The sequence below is a fragment of the Manis javanica genome, chromosome 1 (assembly GCF_040802235.1).
Source record: "Manis javanica isolate MJ-LG chromosome 1, MJ_LKY, whole genome shotgun sequence".
NCBI lineage: Eukaryota > Metazoa > Chordata > Mammalia > Pholidota > Manidae > Manis > Manis javanica.
This window is the reverse complement of record NC_133156.1, coordinates 104,433,088-104,448,847: the sequence shown is the minus strand read 5'-3', so window position 1 is coordinate 104,448,847 and position 15,760 is coordinate 104,433,088. Positions and strand designations below refer to the sequence as shown.

Here is a 15,760-nt window from a genome sequence, read left to right as displayed (position 1 = left end):
ATCAGAAAATGACTCATTTTATAATACATTATTTGAAGAATTTTCAGTTTAAAAATGTGTTTATTATGTTTATAATTCTTTATGATGTGCAGACACTCAGAACTGACAAAAACAACTTTTTAAGAGATGAGGCTTTATTACAGTGTCATCTTCCTTAAGTTAAGTAAATAACATATTTCGAATATATGTATCTTTTGGATGCAGACTCCGGATAACTTTCCCATGATTTTAGTTCTGAGTAATGCCCTGCTGAATCCAGTAACTAAAATGTCTCATGTACCTGTGGACAGTGCTTTTAAAAGTGTATTAGTGGAGGCGGAGCCAAGATGGCAGCATGAGTAGAGCAGTGGAAATCTACTCCCAAAACCGTATATATTTTTGAAAATTCAACAAATACAACTGTCCCTAAAAGAGAGACCAGAAGATACAGGACGAGAGCCAGGCTACATCTACACCTGCGAGAACTCAGTGCCTCGCGAAGCGGGTAAGATGCAAGCTGTGGCCCAGTGGGACCCGAGTGTCCCTAACCCCAGCTCCCAGCAGGAGGAGAGGCGTCAGAGCAGGGAGGGAGCCCAGGACTGCTAAACACCCACCCTAGCCATCCACACTGGGAGTGCAGACACACAGTGCGTGGGGTGCTGGATACTAGGGAAAAGGAACAGTAAAACCTGCGAGTGGTTCCCCACAGCAGGCACCCCTGCGACAAAGAAAAGTGAGTGCTTTTGAAAGTCTTACAGGGACAGGGACCCCACAGCTGGATGGAAAAATCCCAGGACACTTAGCCCAGCAGCTGGGAATCCCGGGGAACTCCAGATGCCCTAACTCCCTAGACGGCAGCACAGCTTGGAGGCCCCTCACGGAGATAAACAGCCTCCCACCCGTTTCCCATCCGATGCTGCTTCGCCATAGTGGAGCAGCAGCCTGAGGCAGCAGGGCAGAGCTTCTTCCACAGTGGCCGGGCAAGAATCAGAGGCCCTGTCTGCACGCAGCTGCTCAGCACAAGCTGCTAGAGGTCACTATTCTCCCAAGAGAGGAAGGCCACAAACCAGCAAGAAGGGACTTTCTCTTAGCCAACACACGCACCAGCTCCCCACAAATACCTCTATCGCCATGAAAAGGCAGAAGAATTTGATACAGACCAAGATCACAGAGGCAAACCTGACGAGATAGACCTAACCAATCTCCCTGAAAAAGAATTAAAAATAAAGCTCATAACCATGCTGATGGAGCTGCAGAGAAATATGCAAGAGCTAAGGGATGACATCCGGAAGGAGATTATAGAAATAAAACAATCTCTGGGAGGATTTATAAGCAGAATGGATAAGATGCAAGATGCCATTGATGAAACAGAAACCAGAGAACAGGAATGCATAGAAGCTGATGCAGAGAGAGATAAAAGGATCTCCAGGAATGTATCAATATTAAGAAAACTGTGTGACCAATCCAAATGGGACAATATTCACATTATAGGGGTACCAGAAGAAGAAGAGAGAGAAAAAGGGATAGAAAGTGTATTTGAAGAAATAATTGCTGAAAACTTCCCCAAACTGGGGGAGGAAATGATCATTCAGATCATGGAAACACACAAAACTCCAAACAGAAGGGACCCAAGAAGGACAACATCAAGACACATAATAAATAAAATGGCAAAGATCAAGGACAAGGACAGAGTTTTAAAGGCAGCTAGAGAGAGGAAAAAGGTCACCTACAAAGGAAAACCCATCAGGCTATCATCAGACTTATCAACAGAAACCTTACAGGCCAGAAGACAATGGCATGATATATTTAATGCTATGAAAGAGAAGGGCCTTGAACCAAGAATACTGTATCTAGCACGATTATCATTTAAATATGAAGGAGGGATTAAACAATTCCCAGACAAGCAAAAGTTGAGGGAATTTGCCTCCCACAAACCACCTCTACAGGGTATTTTAGAGGGACTGCTCTAGATGGGAGCACTGCTAAGGCTAAACAGATGTCACCAGAGAAAATAAAATCACAGCTAAGAAAGCAGACCAATCAAATACTAACTAAAGGCAAAAAATAAAATCAACTACCTGCAGAAGCAGTTAAAGGAAACACAAAAGAGCACAGAATAAAACAAACAACATATAAAGAAAGGAGGAGGAGGAATAAGAAGGGAGAGAAATAAAGAATAACCAGACAGTGTCTATAATGGCTCAATAAGTGAGTTAAGGTAGGCAGTCAGATACTAAAGAAGCTAACCTTGAATGTTTGGTAACCATGACTAAAGCCTGCAATGGCAATAAGTACATAACTTTCAATAATCACCCTAAATGTAAATGGACTGAATGCACCAATCAAAAGACAAGAGTAATACAATGGATAAAAAAGCAAGACCCATCTATATGCTGCTTAGAAGAGACCACCTGAAACCCAAAGACATGCATAGACTAAAAGTCAAGGGATCAAAAAAGATATTCCATGCAAACAACAGGGAGAAAAAAGCATGTGTTGCAGTACTAGTATCAGACAAAATAGACTTCAAAACAAAGAAAGTAACAAGAGATAAAGAAGGACATTACATAATGATAAAGGGCTCAGTCCAACAAGAGGATATAACCATTATAAATATATACGGACCTAACACAGGAGCCCCAGCATATGTGAAAAAAATACTAACAGAACTAATGGAGGAAATAGAATGCAATGCATTCATTTTAGGAGACTTCAACACACCACTTACTCCAAAAGATAGATCCACCAGACAGAAAATAAGAAAGGATACAGAGACACTGAACAACACACTAGAACAGGTGGACCTAATAGAAATCTATAGAACTCTACATCCAAAAGCAACAGGATACACATTATTCTCAAGTGTACATGGAACATTCTCCAGAATAGACCACATACTAGGCCATAAAAAGAGCCTCAGTAAATTCAAAAAGATTGAAATCCTACCAACCAAATTTTCAGACCACAAAGGTATAAAACTAGAAATAAATTCTACAAAGAAAGCAAAAAGGCTCACAAACACATGGAGGCTTAACAACATGCTCCTAAATAATCAATGGATTAATGACCAAATTAAAATGGAGAACCAGCAATATATGGAAACAAATGACAACAACAACACAAAGCCCCAACTTCTGTGGGACGCAGTGAAAGCAGTCTTAAGAGGAAAGTATATAGCAATCCAGGCACACTTAAAGAAGACAGAACAATCCCAAATGAATAGTATAACGTCACAATTATAAAAATTGGAAAAAGAAGAACAAATGAGGCCTAAAGTCAGCAGAAGGGGGGACATAATAAAGATCAGAGAAGAAATAAATAAAATTGAGAAGAATAAAACAATAGAAAAAATCAATGAAACCCAGAGCTGATTCTTTGAGAAAATAAACAAAATAGATCAGCCTCTAGCTAGACTTATTAAGAGAAAAAGAGAATCAACACACATCAACAGAATCAGAAACAAGAAAGGAAAAATCACGAGGGACCCCATAGAAATACAAAGAATTATTAGAGAATACTATGAAAACTTATATGCTAACAAGCTAGAAAACCTAGAAGAAATGGGCAACTTCCTCGAAAAATACAACCTCCCAAGACTGACCAAGGAAGAAACACAAAAGTTAAACAAACCAATTATGAGCAAAGAAATTGAAGCAGTAATCAAAAAACTACGCAGGAACAAAACCCCCAGGCCAGATGGATTTACCTCGGAATTTTATCAGACATACAGAGAAGACATAATACCCATTCTCCTTAAAGTTTTACAAAAAAAAGAAGAGAAGGGAATACTCCCAAACTCATTCTATGAAGCCAACATCACCCTAATACCAAAACCAGGCAAAGATACCACCAAAAAAGAAAATTACAGACCAATAGCTCTGATGAACATCGATGCAAAAATACTCAACAAAATATTAGCAAACTGAATTCAAAAATACATCAAAAGGATCATACACCATGACTAAGTGGGATTCATCCCAGGGATGCAAGGATGGTACAACATTCGAAAATCCATCAACATCATCCACCACATAAACAAAAAGAAAGACAAAAACCATATGATCATCTCCATAAATGCTGAAATAGCATTCGACAAAATTCAACATCCATTCATGATAAAAACTCTCAGCAAAATAGGTATACAGGGCAAGTACCTCAACATAATAAAGGCCATATGTGATAACCCCACAGCCAACATCCTACTGAACAGCAAGAAGCTGAAAGCATTTCCCCTAAGATCAGGAACAAGACAGGGATGCACACTCTCTCCACTGTTATTCAGCATAGTACTGGAGGTCCTAGCCACGGCAATTACACAAAACAAATACAACCAATCCAAATTGGTAAAGAAGAAGTTAAACTGTCACTATTTGCAGATAACATGATACTGTACATAAAAAACCCTAAAGACTCTACTCCAAAACTACTAGAACTGATATTGGAATACAGCAAAGTTGCAGGATACAAAATTAACATACAGAAATTTGTGGCTTTCCTATACACTAACAATGAACTAATAGAAAGAGAAATCAGGAAAACAATTCCATTCACAATTGCATCAAAAAGAATAAAATGCCTAGAAATAAATCTAACCAAGGAAGTGAAAGACCTATACCCTGAAAACTATAAGACACTCTGAAGAGAAATTAACGAGGACACTAGCAAATGGAAACGCATCCCATGCTCTTGGCTAGGAAGAATTAATATCGTCAAAATGGCCATCCTGGCCAAAGCAATATACAGATTTAATGCAATCCCTCTCAAATTACCAACAACATTCTTCAACGAACTGGAACAAATAGTTCAAAAATTCATATGGAAACACCAAAGACCCCGAATAGCCAAAGCAATCCTGAGAAGGAAGAATAAAGTGGGGGGGAATCTTGCTCCCCAACTTCAAGCTCTACTACAAAGCCACAGTAATCAAGACAATTTGGTACTGGCACAAGAACAGAGCCACAGACCAATGGAACAGAATAGAGACTCCAGACATTAGCCCAAACATATATGGTCAATTAATATATGATAAAGGAGCCATGAACTTACAATGGGGAAATGACAGTCTCTTCAACAGATGGTGCTGGCAAAACTGGACAGCTACATGTAAGAGAATGAAACTGGATCACTGTCTAACCCCATACACAAAAGTAAATTTAAAATGGATTAAAGACCTGAATGTAAGTCATGAAACCATAAAACTCCTAGAAAAAAACATAGGCAAAAATCTCTTAGACATAAACATGAACGACTTCTTCATGAACATATTTCCCCAAGCAAGGGAAACAAAAGCAAAAATGAACAAGTGGGACTATATCAAATTGAAAATCTTCTCTACAGCAAAGGACACCACCAATAGAACAAAAAGGTATCCTACAGTATGGGAGAATATATTCGTAAATGACAGATCTGATTAAGGGTTGACATCTAAAATATATAAAGAGCTCACACAGCTCAACAAACAAAAAGTGAACAATCCAATTAAAAAATGGGCAGAGGAGCTGAACAAACAGTTCTCCAAAGAAGAAATTCAAATGGCCAACAGACACATGAAAAGATGCTCCACATCACTCGTCATCAGAGAAATGCAAATTAAAACCACACTGAGATATCACCTCACACCAGTAAGGATCGCCACCATCCAAAAGACAAACAACACATGTTGGCGAGGTTGTGGAGAAAGGGGAACCCTCCTTCACTGCTGGTGGGAATGTAAATTAATTCAGCCATTGTGGAAAGCAATATGGAGGTTCCTCATAAAGCTCAAAATAGGTGTACCATTTGACCCAGGAATTCCACTTCTAGGAATTTACCCTAAGAATGCAGCTGCCCAGTTTGAAAAAGACAAATGCACCCTTATGTTTGTTGCAGCACTATTTACAATAGGCAAGAAATGGAAGCACCCTAAATGTCCATCAGTAGATTAATGGATAAAGAAGATGTGGTACATATACACAGTGGAATATTATTCAGCCATAAGAAGAAAACAAATCCTACCATTTGCAACAATATGGATGGAGCTAGAGGGTATTATGCTCAGTGAAATAAGCCAGGCGGTGAAAGACAAGTATCAAATGATTCCACTCATATGTGGAGTATAAGAATAAAGAAAAACTGAAGGAACAAAACAACAGCAGAGTCACAGAACCCAAGAATGGACTAATAGTTACCAAAGGGAGGATGACTGGGAAGGTAGGGATAAGGACGGGGAAAAAGAAAGGGGTATTACGATTGGCATGTGTAATTAGCATGTAGAGGGGGGCATGGGGATGGCTGTGCAACACAGTGAAGACAAGTAGTGATTCTACAGCATCTTACTACGCTGATGGACAGTGACTGTAATGGGGTTGCGGGGCGGGGGGAACTTATTGAAGGGGGGAGCCTAGTAAACATAATGTTCTTCATGTCATTGTAGATTAATGATAACAAATTTTTTTAAAAGTGTATTAGCTATTTTCAGTGCTTACAGAAATTTGAAAAAAAAGTATGCTTCATGAAATACTCTCCTGCCTGCTGCTTCTAGTTTCTTTTAGTGATTAACAGGAGCTTTAATTTGCATGCTCACTTTTATGCTTATTATAATATGTTATGTTCTAGTAAGAGTATTAAAGTTCAATAAAAATCTCATGCATACTAATGAGAGTGCAAGATGAAAGAATGCTAGATCGTAAGGCATAAACTGCCCAGTTATCTTGCTAAATTCTATTCACATAATAGTTACATTATAATGAAGACTGATATAGAATCCACCATACAGATATAATTAGCAATAGCAAAATCATTATATAATTTATAATTGGATAGAGGTTCAGTTCCAGATTTTTCTGAGGTTAAAAAAAAAGAGAGAAATCTAATGATCTGATATTAATACTTATTTCTATTCCTTCCTCATGCTAACCTTTGCCAACCTTCAGCAGGATATTTCCTTTGTTGTATATAATGATTGGGAAAATAGGGGTGATTATATAAATTAGTGATCACGTTGAATATTTCCAGCTGTAAGCTTTATTGGATACATAAGAGTGAATGGACATCAGCCATCCTCTCAAGAAGACGTTTCAAGTATCTGGTTATTGTATAATTACAAATACACAAATTTATTCCTGTAATTGCATTTATTCATCTAGAGAAAACAGAGATCATTTTACTTCAGCCACTGGAAACAAAGCTAAAGGATGCCCTTATATCTTTCCTTAAAGAATCATGTGTCCCATGAGAGTGAATCATCTAGGTGGTAGTTACTAGAGTTATATTACATTCTTCCATCTATGAATGAATTTTATAAATGTGTATAAAACCAGTATGCTTTAGAAAACACATATCAGTTTCTTCAACATGTTACTCTACCTTGGGATTTTTTAAAATTTGTATTCTATTGAAGTATTTTTCTTTTTCCAATTGTACAAAAACCTTTAAAATGTTGTTTTATGGACTCATCAGTAAGACAAATTATTGTTTTGTTTTTCTCGTGGTGATAGTAAGTGTGCATTGTGCCACTTTTTCAGCATGGTTTAATACCAACCGTATGTGCTCATAGGCTACAATACATGGTAATCATTAGTACAAAATGTAATAGTTAATGATGATTTTTATTTTAGATAATATGAAATTATGTTGGAATCAAGTAATATAGTTGTTACTAAAAGGATTATACTTAGTGGCAGTCCTAGCACAGGGATTGGCAGACGTTTTCTTCAGAGGGCCAGATGGTAAATATTTTAGGCTATGTGGGCTATAAGGTCTTTGTTGTAACTACTCAACTCTGCTGTTGCAGTGCAAAAGCAGCCATAGATATTATGTAAACAAATAAGCGTGGCTGTGTGTCAATAAAGCCTTACTTATGAACACTGACATTTGAATTCTGTATAATTTTTATGAATTATTGTGTCATGAAATATTGTTCTTCATTTTATTTTTATTTTTTTGACCATGGGTTGAACTTGACTTCCAGGCTATAGTTTGCCAGCCCTGCCCTAGTAGTTGACTTTTCTGAATTAACTTTCTAATCTAAATTAAAACTGGAGATTTACTGCTCAAACCTTTTAGAGGTATATAGCTCATATTGAATTATTTTAAAAGAAGCCTATTTCCTAGAAAAAAAATGCCCATAAATACAGATAAGTAACTTTTATTTTGACCATAAGAGGAAATTGAAAAATTCCATAAGCCACTTATTTCCTTGATTGCACAGAGGAATCTTGCTATTGCTAAGCTGGATTTTCTCATATAGGTCAAAATCCCATTACTACAAATATTTTTATAGTTGAAGTATTTTATAGTGGAAATATTCATTCAACAGCTATATTAAGTACCTACTCTTTCAAAAGGCATTTAGGTGGTAGAAAAATAAATCTCCCATGGATGCATCCTGCCCTTGACAACCTTACAACTTAACAAGAATATAAAACCTGTGGTTAGAAATGGACCAGATAGGAGTGTAAGCTGTAAAAAAGAGAATGCAGAAAAGAATTAGCAGGGATAGAAGTTCAGAAAAAGAAGTAAAGAGGGCAAAACACTGGGACTATATTAAAATACATGTATGGGATTATTGTGAGAGAGAACAACACAGGGAGAGAGAAGTAGTCCTGGGTCCACAGTTGAATGTTGCTATTTCTACCCCCACAACCATTCAGACTTTTCATCAGGACAGGTCCTGGTGTTCTTTCTTAAATGACAGAAGGAAGGTGAGTAGAACTGGTCAGAGGAAAAGGTGGCTAGTAAATAGACAGAGCTGATTTTAGAGCCAGTTCTAGCAGGGTTTGATTCCCAGTCTGTTACTTGTTAATTATATGAATTTAAGGAAGGTGCTTAATCTTTCTGAACCTCAGTTTTCCATTCTGTAAAATGGGATCAATGACCAATGATTCTTATTTTCTGACATATAGTTAGAGTGGCAATGTATTTCTCTTCCTAATTTACTGTTCTTTGCTTGTTGCTTACTTAAGTTTGGGAGACTGCTTAGTAAAGCATGGGTGGTTTGGGGGGTCAGATCTGGATTCAAATCCCACCATTATTACTTAATGTATAAACTTGAGAAAGTTATTTAATTTCTCTATAAAAAAAGGATATGTCACAATTTTTAAATGAATATTAAGTCAACTAGAGAGATAACAGTGGTTTGCCACTTTTTAAAGACCATGTTACTTACAGTATATTTTCTCAGTTTCCAGTATCCTCATACATACAATACAAAGATGTATTGACCTTTGTATTTTTGAGTCTGTTGTAAAAAATATAGGTTTATTGAATAAGTGATAATAGTAATGATTTAGACTTGTATGCTTACTCTATGTCAGATTCTGAGCTAAGAATTTAATACATCATTTCATATGTTTCTTCTTCTACAACAATCCTAAAATGTAGATACTATTATCATTTATATTCTACAGATGGGAAATCTGATACCTAGAAAATTAAATAAGTTGCTCCAGGTGACACAGCTAGTAAGTGATGAAGTTAGGACTTGAACCCAGAAAATCTACCTCTACTCTCCTTTGCACTCTGCTGTGTGTCTTCTGTGTGTTTGTGCTGGACTTCCCTAGAAGCAGCTGCCTGACACCCTTAATACCATAAAGCGTCTGGACTAAATTGAATTCAGGCGATTATGAAGCATGATTTTAGATATGAAACTGTCCCCTTCATCCTCCCTACACTGTTGTATTTTTTTATAACACAAATTCCCACCTAACATTGTATGTTATGTCCTTTTCTGTGCCCCCTTCACTAGTATATGTACTATAGGAGAGGAAGAAATTCATGTTTGGTTCCCTGTTGTATCTCCAGTGCCTAAAACGTATATTAACTGGTGCTCAGGATTTTTTTATGCATGAATGAATAAAATGTTTGTGCAAAATATAGAAAACTTACATTTAAATGTTATTTTTCTTTCTAGCTTGGATTAGAAGAACAAGAAAGACTCCACCTACTATGGAGGTAAGAATATGCAAGGCAAATATTCAAGTAACATTTGTTTATAATATTTATATTTCCGATTGAGTTTGTACTCCAAGGGACACATGAAGCCTCAGAATATACGTTATGCATCTTCTCAAAGCATTAATTTTACTCCATAGAAAATAATTTAAATTTTCAAAATAAAATAAATACACAAATAATGGAATATAACAAAATATTGGTAATTTTAAAATGGAACAATGAAAATTTAAAACAAAATAAAAACACTTTTTAGAAAGTTTAGACTTACAGCAGCTAGCATCAGGGTACTTCCCCTAATCCCTGGGAGTTTTCTGTTCTGTTATGGATGCTTTGGTAGAAAAATTTGAGAAACACTGTATCTCGTGGTCCTATCCACATCATGCTCTACTTATTTTGCCCTTAATTTTACATAACACCTAAAATTTTCTGATTTTATTTAAATTTAATCCTATCAAGTAACCAAAGAAACTCTAAAATATACAATTAGCATGTAACACGTAGTAATTAATAGTTGAAGTGAATTGTTATTTTAAACTTTAAAAACATAGTTTTGGAGGTATGCAGAATAAAAACATAGCAATGCTGTGGTATATACATTTTAAAAACATAGTTCTTAATTCTTATTTAAAACATTAGCATAAAATGATCTAAAATTATTTTGTAAGAATAAATGTATTTCATAATGGAAAGTTGCCAATTTCATCAATATGTTACCTATTCCTTTTGTTCTACAGTTCAGGACTTCCTTCTCTTTTCTGTCCCCAGATTCCCCCTCACAGCTACAAACCTGGTGACAATATAAATGAGCTCCAACACGCTGGCCCCACTTGTTGAGAGGTGGGATACTCCAGGGCAGCGTCATGATGGCCCATAAATTGACATGCCTATCTTTACTTGTTCCATTCCTCCTATGCTGACCCCATTGGTTTGTCTGGCCAGGGTCTGACTGAGCACATTGCTAAGGCCATTTCTAGCTTTGTATGTTACTTCCACCTTGGCCCTGTCCTCTTCTCTGACCCTTTCTAGTATCTCTGAACCTTGGAACTAAAGGCAAAAAGACCAATGTGATCCAAGATTCAGAAGTATCGCCAGTGGTTTACGGTGATAGGATGGGCCAAGGAGCCTTTCTGATTCCCCTTCTGTTGGCCATAGTAAGAGGTACTCTTTCTGTAGCCAAAGGCGTTTCTTTTATCCTCAGAACTCTGAAAGCCTTCTTCCATAGAAACAGTGATATGCAAAGTGCTAGCTGGAGGCAACTGCAATAGTCAGGCCCAAGGCACCACCCCTGTAAACTTTAGGTAATCCCAGCATCTCAAACAAGCTCTAAACAGAACAGTTAAGACCAAGTCATTCTGCCCATGGTGCTTCCATCATTGGATATCTAAAAAAGGGGCCCCCTCTTGCCTTTTTTCTAACATACTATTAATCACATAGTTCTTTATGCTCTTTTCCCTCCTCAGAACACACACACACACACACACACACACACATTTCCCTCCTTCCTGATCCTTTCTATTGTGTTTCAGGATTTCAGTTTCTTTGTTAGCAAAGTACTTTTCACCTTTCACCTTTAATGTTTTCTTAAGAACCTTCTCTACCACATAGCTTAACTGAAATCTGCCTGTGACTGAAAGATAGTGAGTTTCTCTTTCCTTGAAGTGAATTGTGGTCATGTTCCCACAACCCACAGAAGAAAAGTGGGTTCAGCTGTTCCTACCTTCCTGCAGTCACTTCCAAAGTATTCTTCTATTTTGTAGGCCCAGGGGACTGTAGTGCCTTGCAATCTGATTGTTTTTCTACGTGTTCATCACTTTTATCATTGCCAACCTCCAGGCCACTTTCCCACTCTGATGGCAGAGATGTGCCAGAATTACAGTCTTCTCCCGTCAACATCTTCTCCCCTTTAGTTCTTTGACTTCATAAACACTAGTATTCCCCCCCGAGTGAGAACCACTTCCGTAGCTCTCCACTTTGTTCTCATCTTTTAGGGAATTCCCAACCCCAAGTAGACTTATATCCATATCATCTGTACACTGTAGTTAAAGTTTAGGCAGTAGCAATTAGAATGCCACTTACAATAACATCAGAAAATATAAAATATCCTCATATAAATTAAGCAATATATAGGCAAGATATGTATACTTAAAACTATAGAACATTGGTGAGAGAAATTAAAGACCTAAATTAATGAGGAGAAATGTCTGTTCTTGGACTGGAACATTCAATATTGCTAAGATGTTAATTCTCCCAAATTGATCCACAACAGTAATTCTTATACTTTATCACGAGTCAGTCACTGGGAAGGCTTGTTAAAACACAGACGGCTGGGCCTGTTTTTGATCTACTACGTCTGAGGTAAGGACTGAATATTCACATTTATAACAAGTTCCCTGGTGATGCTGATGGTGCTCGTCTTGGGACCACACTTTGTGAACCACTGTCTATAGAGTCAATCAAATAAAAATCAAATAAAATCCCATCATGCTTGTTTGGACAGAAATCAACATGCTGATTCTAAAATGTATATGGAAATGCAAAGGACCAAGAGTAGCTGAAATCAATCATGTTTTAAAAAGATGAAAATTAAAGAACTTACAGTGACTGGCTTTAGGACTTATCCTAAAACTATAGTAATTAACACAGTGTGGCACTAGCATAAAGATACATATAAATAAATCAATAGACAAGAACAGAGTCCAGAAATAGACACTAGATGGCCAGTTGGTTTTTGACAATAGCACCAAAAGAATACAATTAGGAATGGAAAGTCTTTCCAACAAGTGGTGCTAGATAACCTAATATCCACATGGAGAAAAAAATGAACCTTGATCCCTACCTCATATCATACACAAATATTAATTCAAGAGGGATTACAGACTAAACATAAAAGCTAAAACTATAATGCTTCTAGAAGAAAACATAACGGATTATCTTTGGGGTAGACAGGAAACAGAAAGCACTATCTATAAAGGAGAAATACCGAGAAATTGAACTTAATCAAAATGAAAAGCTAATGCTCATCAAAACAAAACATTAATAAAGCAACAGACTGGGAGAAAATAATCACTGTACATGTATCTGACAAAGGACATGTATCCTGACTATATAAAGAACACCTCAACTCAGTGATTTAAAAAAAAAGACAAAGTTATGAAAACTTGGGTAAAAATCTTGAACAGGCATGTCATAAGATATAAAAATGACCACTACTTGTATGACAAGATACTCAACATAACTAGGCATCAGGGAAACCACAATGTGATACGATTACATACCCATTCAAATGGCTAAAATTTGAAAGATTGACAGTAGCCATAACTAGAGCAGCCATAAATTTCATACAGTGCTGGTTGGTATGAAAATGGCACAACCATGTTCAAAAACTGGCAGTTTGTTATAAAACCAAACACACACCTATCCTATGAGCCAACAGTTTCTCTCCTGATCACCTTGAAGACAAGGAATCAATTTTAAATATACTTCTTGGGAAGCCCTGGCCAAGAGAAAGTCTTAATTCCTTTGCATACCATTCTAGGGCTCCTGGTTTATGCCTAGCGCAGTTTTCTAGCTTTCCTCCTATACATGTTATACTCACCCTACTCTTCAAGGACTCCTTGCTATTTCTCAAGTTTAATATCTTTTCCCTCTCCCATCCACTGGCATACTTAAGCTCATGCTTAATTCTATTTAAAAGGCCATCTAAAGTCCTTTGATGCTTTCCTCAACTTTTTTCTCAGCTTCTTAAATCACAGACTTAATACATCCTTTCTTAATATAACTATATGGCCTTGTGTACCTGTATAACCCTTTGAGTTCAGTATTATACTTATTTATTTTATTTGGCCATCTTTGTATTTTGTGAGCTATATGGCACAGAGATTATGTCTTATTCACTTGTCACAAGTACCTAACACAGGCTTGTTCATTATTAGTTAGATAGGTTTTTACTGGCAGACTTGAAAATCTCAATGCCATCTAAGTATATATAGTTTCTCTGACAGAGTTTGAATTTCCCACAATCAACTATAAAATAACCCAGTGAAACTGAACATAATTCAAAGTTGAGCATTGCCTGTACTGTTTTCATAGAAATTCACATTTTTATTGCAAGTTATCAATACAGTTCAGCACCTGTTCATCAGTTCAGTACAAATTGAACACTTCACAAAATTAATGAGATAGACTTTTCCAAGTCCTTACTCTATTACATTAAAAGCCACATATAGCAAATATTTTGAAATATTGCTTCTCTTTTCATATTGACAAAACAGTAGGAAACAGAATAACATTTTGTTTCAAAAAGTAAGTAAGTATATTGCCATGTGTTGAAAGAATGAATACATGACTCAGCAATAGGTTTACAGACAGTAGAAGAAAGCGACAATATGAAAGATCACCAACTTCATTTTTAACACATATGCTCCATGAAAAAGGAAGAGGAAATTCTAGAAACCGGTGAGGATGGAGTTGGTGATAGTGAAGCTATAGTCCAAGGGAAAGCTGGGCAGTTTGGTGGGACCATACATCACAGTACCTTACTTACTTGACTGTGTTCTCCAAAGACTCTAGGGTGATTTGGCTCTAAAAGATATCACAGTGACTAAAACACATGTAAGTTTGAAATAGTTTCCAGAATCTCAGTATGTTAATTTACAGTGAGAAATTAAAATAGGCACACAATAAAAAAGTAGGTTATCTGGTGAGTGTGGCATTAGGATAAGTGAAACTAAATGAAATAAATGCTTGATTGCATCAGGCATGAAATTGCCTGTTGTGTGCATCTTACAGTAGGGATAGTCTGACCCATAGGAAGGGAAATATTTAAATAGAATTAGCCACAATTCCTAATATCTGTCTCTATCCCAGGAATAGTCTTGTAATTTAGAATAGAAAAATTGTCAGATGCTGGTTAAAGATTTGCACCCATGAATAGTGTTTTTATGGATTGCCAGCCCTTGTTTCTCTGATTCTCCTTTTTTCTTTGCTTCCCCATTCTAATTGACATACTTTTTCTTTGCTGTTACAAGTTGTATTATGATCAAATGTTGCTGGCCCTGTAGCTTTTCTTTTGTTTTTCTCTTTTCTTATCTCTGCTCTGATCTATGATGTGTTGAACTTGGAGTTTAACTTTCAGAGCTTAATCTTATTTCTTAATTCTTGAGGCCTATGTCATTGTTGTCTTCAAATAACTTATATTTACTGAGTGAGTTTTCTGTGCCCAGTATTAATTAGGTTCATTAGGTTCATTTTATAAGTAACAGAATTGCAATGTTTTAAAATTGACATTTTGTATATATAATCCTACTTTCCTATTGACTTAAATTGCAAATATATATACTGGGTTATAACATCACTCATGAAAAATGAATGATTTAGAGCTCTATGTATCAACACAGATTAATTTTGGAAACATGACATCAAGCAAAAGAGCAAGTTGCAGAAGATTTCATACAATACAGTGCCATCTATATAAAGTGAAAGCAGGGAAAGAATAGTGGACTTTCAAGAAAAGTTAGTGAGTTAAAGACATGAATTACCTTATCTTTTTAAGCCTAATGAAAATGACAGTAAAGGAACTTATTTTAAAAAGCATAAACTTATAAGGTCAAAGAAAATTGAAGAGGCAAAAGAGCACCATTGTTTTGGAGGCTGAAAAGCAGATAAACAAGTGGTAACAGATTTAGCAAAACTGAGAATAAACAGAAGCGACCTAATTTAAACCACAGAACTCCAGGATGTGCAGTAATTGACAGTGCCAGGAAACTCCAAAAGTGGTGTAGAGGCTGGCGCTAAAAACAATAACCTGGTTGAAAATCTGTTTAAGGAACAATTAGATGCTTACTAAATG

General features: G+C 36.5%; 1 protein-coding gene across 1 annotated transcript in view; it reads left to right on the top strand.

Annotated features, from left to right (window-relative positions):
• Window positions 1-15,760, top strand: part of NDUFAF2 (NADH:ubiquinone oxidoreductase complex assembly factor 2) — a 166,716-nt gene that overhangs the window by 117,211 nt on the left and 33,745 nt on the right. Inside the window, exon 3 of the mRNA XM_037022286.2 lies at window positions 9,869-9,909. Within this exon, the coding sequence (XP_036878181.1) occupies window positions 9,869-9,909 (41 nt within the window). The remainder of the gene's footprint in view (window positions 1-9,868; window positions 9,910-15,760) is intronic.